The sequence below is a fragment of the Ruditapes philippinarum genome, unplaced genomic scaffold (genome assembly GCF_026571515.1).
Source record: "Ruditapes philippinarum isolate M1 unplaced genomic scaffold, ASM2657151v2 ctg1248_1_1_1_1, whole genome shotgun sequence".
Lineage (NCBI taxonomy): Eukaryota > Metazoa > Mollusca > Bivalvia > Venerida > Veneridae > Ruditapes > Ruditapes philippinarum.
This window is the reverse complement of record NW_026866601.1, coordinates 105917-115642: the sequence shown is the minus strand read 5'-3', so window position 1 is coordinate 115642 and position 9726 is coordinate 105917. Positions and strand designations below refer to the sequence as shown.

At 31.4% G+C, this 9726-nt stretch overlaps 1 protein-coding gene across 1 annotated transcript in view; it reads left to right on the top strand.

The window, feature by feature from the left end:
- Positions 1 to 471: 471 nt before the first annotated feature.
- The window catches only part of LOC132733020 (uncharacterized), a 38762-nt gene continuing 29507 nt past the window's right edge, over positions 472 to 9726 (top strand). The window contains exon 1 of the mRNA XM_060719585.1: positions 472 to 659. Coding sequence (XP_060575568.1) covers positions 584 to 659 — 76 coding nt within the window. The 5' untranslated portion in view covers positions 472 to 583. The remainder of the gene's footprint in view (positions 660 to 9726) is intronic.

The window sequence follows — 9726 nt, the reverse complement described above, 5'->3', positions numbered from 1 at the left end:
TGGTACTTATTTCTACAAACGGTACAATCATTCTATTTGGCATTCTAATATAATCGAACCTATGCCCAGTGTTTGTTCCGGTAGGTCCTCATTTCTAGAAATATTTGACCATATAACTAAAACGTATTAAGTACACGAAATAAGATTATATAAAACAAAAGCAGAAAATAATTATTGACTGGAATTTTGAAACTATGTTATGATTACTTTACGCAAATACCACTCTGGATACAAAGCAATATAAGGCAATTTCATATCAGGCAATTAATGTAATTGATTTAACGCTAAATAAAATGTTATGATATTATAGAAGTTCAAAACTTATCTAAAATGTCCTGATTGAATATGCAGTGAGCATTAATCATAAATAATTGATAATTGCAAGAAAATGTCAAACATTGCCATTTAAGGCGTGCCAAGTGTAGAGACGTATAGTATCATTTCAAATTAGTCTGATCCAGCTCTTGCTACTTGCAGTAAGCAGCGCAACAAATCATTCCGAGAATTTCTTCGATTTCTTCATAAATATTTTTTGGTATTTTTTCTTCGATAAGAACTTCAAACATGTAGTACGTGTTGTGAAATGTTCCTTTTATCTCCAACCAAAATGGATTTAAAGTTGTTCATCATCTGTGTTTTTGTCAGCTTTTTAAATACAGGTTAGTAATTTATACATTTATTTGATTTTTTTTGTCAGCTAGTTTACAAGTTGTAATTGCTTTGAGATGTATGGTATAAAGATAACAATTATTGCATTCAAAACTACACACACCGGGATACATTAATAACTAGTAATGTTAAATTTCGTTACTCTCTTGTGCGATAATTAGCTCCCCATAACGCGATATTTATCGCGTGAAGAACTGCAACATAAGAAAAATAAGACGATATTTATCGAGGTGAGTTTTTCCAATTTCGCAAGTATATTTTTCCATGTTCTCAAGAAAAAGCGCTCGAGAGACTAGCAAAATTAAATACATGCGAAATTCAGTACTAAATTTCGCCCGTTGGAGGAGATAATTATCGCGTGTTTCAAGCAAAATATTTTGAATTAAATAGGACACGTAAAAAACCACCAGACACGGAATAACAATGGCCACTCCATCATTAAATGCCTGTAAGTAAATGTATTTTTGGTTGACATAATTTAAAAAAAACTATCGTTTGAAATCTTAATGTATTTTAACTTTTGTAAAATTATTGAATATTCTTATATTCTTAAATGTACATTAAAACATCAGCAATTTCTCAATATTTTGGACGCAGTATTGCGAATAAAATGAAATGCACTAGTGAAATTTAATATAAACGTTGATTTACAGTGAAGGACAAAAAATATGAATCATTTAATCATTTGAGATACAAAAGATACAAATGTCGTTATTGCCAGACATTTTAGGACCCCGAAGTACGAAACGCATTTTGGGTCGGGCCCGAAAACGCTGTGTTACAAGGCGGACTAAAAACGTTTCAAACCCATACACAAAACAAGCATTTGTTTGTTTAGTTCACACTCGGACTTTGCGTAACTTGAACAATATAATTTTGTATTTAGTATGTAAACATTAGAAGGAAGTACCTATACAATGAAGGCAAAATGCTTTAAGTCTTTTATGGAAAGACATGTATACATAATATATATGTTAAACAAACAACATAACATTTCGCAGCAAGAAGCTTCAATATTTCGAACATATTCTTAAGTGGATACTAACACTTACACTTACACGTTAAATATACTAGGCATAACAAATTTGCCCCCCCCCTTTCGTTCGGTAAGGATATTTATTGTATTGAAGTTGTTAAAGGTGGCTATGCATATTGACTGTATTATCAATAAGCGTCTTAGTGAACAAGGCATTCAATTCATGGTTGTAAGTGGTTGTAACGTTCCTGAAATGTTATTATCCTCCAGGGGACAAAAACTGGATATTGCCCAGAGGTGTGGCTTCAAAAAGATAAGATTTTAAAAAAGTGAACTGGAACGCATGGAAGATCAAACAACCGCGTACGTTTTTGTTGTATCTATAGCACTTAAGGCACTTAAAGGTTATCGTTAATCATATAAAAAAAGACCAGTTTCACGATTTAAACTAAAAATGACTATACACGCTATCAACACATTATACTTAAATTGAAATACCATCCCGGGGCGTACCGAGTCGCAATTTTTTCATAGCCTCTGCTGCGACACCTGATAAAATATCATATAAATAAATTTTATTGCTAATTACATCAGCTCCTGCGCCGATAATGTAGTAGATTATGCAAATAAGAAAACAAACGTTTTATTGACAGTTTTGTCAATATGCGTAATAGCGGCCGTCAGCTTTTAAAGGGCTAAATTTGTTTCATGTCGCAAAATTTATGTATATAAAACTAGTTCCCTATTCCTTATTCCTTTATCGAATAAGGAATAAGGAATCAATTCCTTATTCATTTTTCGAATAAATAATAGGGAATTATTTCCTGATTCCTTATTCAAATCTATATTAGGAACAGCAAAGTATTTATATAATTTAGAAGTAAAACTGTGGTTGATCAGAAAACTAGAACGGTTCTAGATTTCTGTTCAACAATAATTTAATTTTATAAAAATACTAATTTTGCTGCTCCTTATTTAGATTTGAATAAGGAATCAGGACTTATTAAGACCCCCAAAATATTCAAGATATCGAGGGGTGATAGCGAAAAGGTTCTATCTAAGTGCATTTTCCAAAAAAATTTACAAGAAAAGCAAAAAACTGTCTCAAATGTTTGTAAAATAGCAAAATTCCACAACACTTTGATTTTATACATACACATGTTTTAGAAACGTGTCAATGATATTAAAATTCTAGGAAAGACTTATCAAACAAGATATTTATTCAAATGTAGCTGATAACTGTTTCGCCCTGCTTATAGTTTGATTTTTATGTTCAAAGCGAAAAGGTTCCAAGTGACATTTTGATAGAACAAAAGCATGTGTTTTTCTTATCTAATTTAAGATTGAGCAACATTTTGTCATTTCTTATTATTCAGTAAGAGATGCAGAATAGATTGCAAGATAGGACTGTTTCGCATTAACTTTTTATTTTGATTTCATATTTAAGGTGTGGGGCATTCTCTTATAATGAAATTTTATGTTTGACTGTGTTTAAATTAGAAACATAAATAAAGGTCATAATTGATAGAATACAAATCTTTTAAAGAACATGATGGACATTAATTACACCTAAAACAAATGCATGCCAATTAATTTGATAATCATTTTAGCGGAACTATACGAAGTATACGGAGAGCTGTTCTTCTCGCCCCGGCGTCCTCGTCCAGATTTCATTATTTTGGTGCAGTAAAATACTTAAGGTATCAACTTCAAAATATATGCTCCTACGGCCTTCGTGGCCAATTCCTATGCATCAAAATTCCAAACCCATGTTAAATAGCCAATAAACATCGCTAAGACCGATATTATTTCTTAGTCATTACACACATGTTGTGTGACATGGTACATAACTGTAGTGTTACTACTTCCATAATTATTCCACCATGAACTTTGAATTTATGTTGATTATTTTTTTATTATAACTTCTTGGCATATACGAGCGTAGATAACAGTTATAAAACGCAAGCTCCTGTATTCCCAGAATTATTCCCATTTAATTTTTGAAATTAATTTGTAAATTGATTTTTAGTATTATCTTTGTTGATATAAATAGTATCTACTCTAGACTTAAGATAAATAATTGTTCTTTGTCATTACTCACATCATGCATGACAAGGTTCATAACTCTAGCTTCTTTTTTAAAGTTATTTCCCTTTTTGAACTTTAAATTTTACTTAAAAAACTTTAATTTTTTTCCTCTTATAATTTTTGTTTCTGAAGGGATTGACTTCAGATTTCAAATTGCTGTCTTTCCATTAAAGTAACATTTATTGACAGGACCCAGGCCTCGACATTAGCGGTGGTCCGTTGGTCCGAGACCACTTGGTTTTGGCAAGGACCACCTAATTTTAAAACCCACTGGTCCGTCGGACCACTTGAATTTTCTGGTTGATACAAGGCTTATTTGGGAGAATGGCGATTTGGTCAAAAACATGTTATATACTTTTGTTTAAAATCATTAATCTATGTCCGATGTACATGTATATGGTTCATTAATCTCTGATTAGTTACAGAAGTTTTCTTAAAGTCATCAATAACTTTCATTTTAAGTCGCTAAAATTTTGTTTATGCAAGTTAAAAAGAAGTTAAGAATTTGTGATATAAATTTAGGTACAAAAATTCATTCAAATGGTGCTAGTAATTATCATTGTCTGATTACCTCGGGCGGAAACCATTAACATTTTATGTATGTTTACATATTAATCAACCGGAGTATCCGATGATGGTGATTATATGATATTGGATAAACTTAAATTTCAGATATTGAATAACGGCAGCAAACGAAAGGAACTGGAAAAAATACATCTAGTAATTCTATGCTATTTATCTTTATTTAACTGTTTAACGATAAGAGATCTGTTTCTTTCTAGAGTTAAAATTATTTTAAAAGGTTTAAAAATACCTTATGTCAAAAAAATGAAATATCAAATAACAAGCAACAGGAGGTAAAATTATGTATTATAAATATGTGAGAAAAAATAAATATGTGAAAAAAATAGATAAGTTATAGTAAATAATAACGTTGTCATTATTTTAATAATTTATATATTTCCTTGTTTTCAAAGACAAGAATAAGATAATTTATTAGTTCCATTAAAATGTTAATCTATAAAAAGATGCTATGTTATTTATAATCATGATTATAAGACATACCACGTATTCAGCAATGGATATTTGAATAACAGTAAGAAAATAACAGACACAAATGGCTTCACTATATATTCCCTAACTTGAGTTGAGGGAGAAATCACATTAATATAAAAAGATAACATAAATAAGAGCTCTGCTGTGTATTTTTTGACTCAGATAAAAAAAAAACAAGAAACATGGCAATGCCATGAAACCAGGTTTTCAATTATCACCATTGTAGATAAATATGTTGTATTTGAAATACAAATACAAGCAAACAAAACAATGTAACTATGTGCAATGTAAAAACATGAATAATGTAGGAGGAATTGCCACTGAAGAAGTGTTCACTATAATATTATGTATAAGGAAAAAAACAAAGGGCCATAATTAGGTCAAAAACTATCCAATCACAAAACCCCGACAATATGTGCCAGGGTGCTTGATGACAAAGCTTCTGTGAAAGTTTGAAACAAAATCCGTTGAGAAATGTAGGACGAGTTCAGCACAGAAGAATTTGTTCACTATAATTATATTGATAATTCTGTATAATGAAAAACAAGTTACAAAGTAGACATGAAATAATATATCATATCTTTTTTAAATTACCTCCAAAGATGATATGACCTTTGACTGCCAAATCAAGTTAAAATCATGTAAACAGGATTTTCAATGTTAATGTCACTGTGACCTTGACCTTGGAGCCAGCCATGCGGAACATGCGTTCTGCACGTCATCTTGATGTGGTAAACATTTGTCTGAAGTTTCATCAAAATTCTTCAAAGGGTTGAAGAGTTACAGAGCGGACAGTATTTTCAATGTTAATGTCACTGTGACCTTTGACCTTGGAGCCAGCCATGCGGAACATGCGTTCTGCACGTCATCTTGATGTGGTAAACATTTGTCTGAAGTTTCATCAAAATTCTTCAAAGGGTTGAAGAGTTACAGAGCGGACACAATTTCGTTTGTGACGCCCGCCCGCCCATCCGCCCAGCCGCCCATCCGCCCATCCGCCCGCCATACCCCAATCTAATAACCAGGATTTTCAAAATTGAAAACCTGGTTAATAAACAAATAACTCTACGATAAAATACCTACTGACTTGCTCTCCCTTTTCTGATTAGATGAAAATTATATATCTAAAAATATCTGCTCTCTTTAAAGGTTAATAATACATCTTTGTCATAAAGTTTAAACATTTTTTTTGTACATTTGCAGTAAAATGATATAATAATGATAACTGACCACCTGACTTCTGGAAGGACCACCTAACTTTCAAATCTAGTGGTCCGGCATACCACCTGCTAAAAAAGTTAGTGTCGAGGCCTGTCAGGATCATTATGTTGTGCAAAAAAATATAGAGCATTTGACTGTTTTCTTGATACTGCTGCAGAAATATATTTATATCATAATTGATTTTTCTTTCATAGTTTTGTCTTCCTTTCTGTGTCGAGCTTCGCTGTCTCCTGTGACAGCTATTGTTTTCTTACATTTTCTGTCATATTCTTTAATTTTTAAAATAAAACAGTTAAAACCATATTCTTTCATATTTAAAATAGTTACCTTCAATTGGAAATTAATGACATTTCATCCACAACTATTTTCTTACAATAGTGTATGCATTTATCTTTAAACAACTTTAATAAGAACGGCTAAATGAGGTCATCACATAGTTCCATTCTTAAATGCGCCAAAATGACATTTTAGCACTGTTCATTAATAAAATGTGCTAAAATGACGTTTTAACGCTGTTCATAAATAAAATGCGCCAAAATGACACTTTAACGCTGTTCATTAATAAAATGCGCTAAAATTATGCAACTCATCTGGCATCCCCATGCTGAACAGTTATTTAGATTATGAGTCTGATTCTAATTTAGATAGGGAAAATCCAAATCAGCCAGTGAATATAATACTACACACAGTAAATACGATTTTATTATTTGTTCTGATTACCACTGTTCTTGAATCAATGAGATTACTTTATTTTTATATCAATATTCTCGGAAAAAAATTGGACCCGTCCGAAACTTCATTCAAGCGCAAGAATATCTTTGCAATAAACAGTTTCACAAACAGTCCCAGATTATTGTTGAACTGAAAAAATATCTTAAAAATTATGCATTACATATGACTTGCACATTTTTTAAATTATATGCATAACACACGTGAGCCACCCTCATGTAGCAACAATACATAAAAGAGATGATATGTCTCAAGGCCAAATCCCAAAGGTCACCTTATTCATTAGCATAAGTTTCACTGATACCTATACTTTCATTTCCTAGTTTACACATCACAATCACCCATAGCTCCACCTACATTTACATTTTCAATATCTCAGAGGCACACATGGCCCCACTTTCATTCACATTACTTAAAATTTCGATGTCACATGTAGCAACCGCTATATTTACACAACTCAGTTTCTTGGACTCACACATAGCTCCAAGTTCATTTGCAATGCCCAAATTTATCAAAGTCACAATGTGTGGAAATTTTGTCTATAACCTTTCCTACCTTATGATACCCAGATTTCTGCTTATCATCAAAAAATCGTTTTTAACCATTCTAAATATTTCACTTAGCCCCGGTAGAACCCCAGCAGATTGAAAACGCGCAAAAATGATGAAATATAGAGAAATAAAAATCCCTAAAGAAAGCCCGACACGGCAAAATTGAAAATGTTGCAGCTCGATTTGATTGAGCCTGTTCATAGACGGTAGTGTCAAGATCAAACTACTTTCCACCAGTCGTTCCCGGAAGGGCTTAGGATTAAACCGACAAAGCTATACCTTCCCGGATCACCCCTGTGATATTAAATTAATTTCTCTAAGACCCTTTAGACAATTTTTCATTTCACCCTGTTATAAGTAAACTAAATTGAACATATTTTGACATAATATATATGTGGATGTTTATGTTACAAATATTTAAAAAAGTGAAGTTTGTGCAAAAAGTGAGTTAGAGTCAGCTGGTGGTCGGTTGGTTGCGCGGTCGGTTGTAGATTTCTTTTTCTTAATGTAAATAAAAACGTAGCCCTGCCATTCCAAATTTTGAGTTATTGCCCTTTGTCCATTTTTACACTTCGAACTTTGTCCGGAACATAACTTGAGAACTGTGAAAGGCATTAACCTGAAGCTTTGTAGGTAGATAAATCCCACTGATTAAGAGTGCAGTACATAAGAACTGAAATCCTCCCTTCCCTAATGAGTTATTGCCCTTTGTTAATTATTACACTGTGAACTTTATCCATGTCATAACTTGAGAACTATAAAAAGTATCAACATGAATCTTCGGTGGTAGAAAGATCTCACTGAGTAAAAGGGCAGACATTTCTAGTAAAATATGGTATTGCCATTAAAGGACGTGATGAAGACTCAAAATCCAAATTGTAATTTATCTTATTCATGTAGAACAAATTATTCAAAAGCCATTGAAAAATCAATATTCAAAATTATTTATTAAAAGGAACGTGTTCAGACAAGGGCGTGTCGGGCGTATTCGGCACTTGTTACAATTTCTAGTTGACCACAATCTTTAACCGCAAAAAGATTTGATTACTGAAATATTTGTCTACTCGGCAATATCAATTTAAAACAAGCAAATATGACACATAGGTATTTCAAAAATATTGATGTATTTGTAATTCAAGCCAATTTAGTTAGGTCACCTCTTGAATCACTTAAACAAAAAAAAAAAAAAAGAAATTGTACAGAAACCAAACTCGATTTGTTTACTGATGAAATTAGAGTTAATTCATCAAAGAGTTTATTATTACAAAATGCAAGACATTGACAATAAGAAGATCAGGAATGAGCTACTAGTATCTTGAATAAAGCACAAACGTAAAGACGAATTTTAATATTTTGCAATAAAATAAAACAAGAAAATAAGTTCTGTTTTGAAAAGTTATTAAAAAAAACATCTTGAGAACAGATGATTTTCACATTTTTTTTTCATTTATTTAACATTTTCTGCATGGAAAATAAAATTGTGGTTTTATACATTTTATAATAAATGATTTTAAATTTATGACTGCTTTAGAAATTAAAACATTTATCGAAATGTTAAACGTCCATTTGGCCAGCTGGGATAAGCCTCAAAATTTTATATAACATAACATAACATAATATTTTCCACATAAAATTGTATGCATACAATTTGAAGTCATAAAATTCTGGTATTTTGAGGTGTAAAGTGTTATAAGTAACAGAAAATGGGCCTAGAAGAGAACTATTATTGACAAGTATGAACAAAGGTTACGACATATCTAACATAGTTTGTAAATAACACAATGTTGCGTTTTAATTTAAGTCGACAAATGTTGCATAAAAATACTTATATATTTATAAGCTAGTGTACTTAAACAAAGTGAAAAGATATTTGGTAACGTTGCATTATATCATTATCTACCTATTAAACGGCAAACATTAATATTTCCTAAGATGACATTACCGTTATATTTACTAAGCATTTTTTGTCGTAATTGTAATTGCTCAATTGTTTTCCTGTATGAGAACTCATTATCTGCATCTTCTTTAATCATGTTATATATTCTTTTAAGAATTGAGTGAACAGGTGACTTCCTTTTATTAATCAAAGAATTAACCATTATAATTTTACGGTGTATTGTCATTGGATATCTCTCCATATAATGCATCAAGCTTTGTTGATTTACTTACACACATGATCTTTCGAAGAAATTTACAATGTACAAGTCTCATAATATCCAAACACTACTGTGCTATAATTTAAACGGATCCTACTAATGTATCAAACATTTAACATTTATCTTGAATCTTTAAATATAGTAGGTTAAATACTGTAAAAAGCATAGGAAATAATGAATGTTGGGCAAGATGCTTTTGAATCAGATCTAAAAAAAAATAAACTAAATATTGTAACGACTTCTTACGTGTGACCGTTGAACATGAAGTCAAACGTTGAAT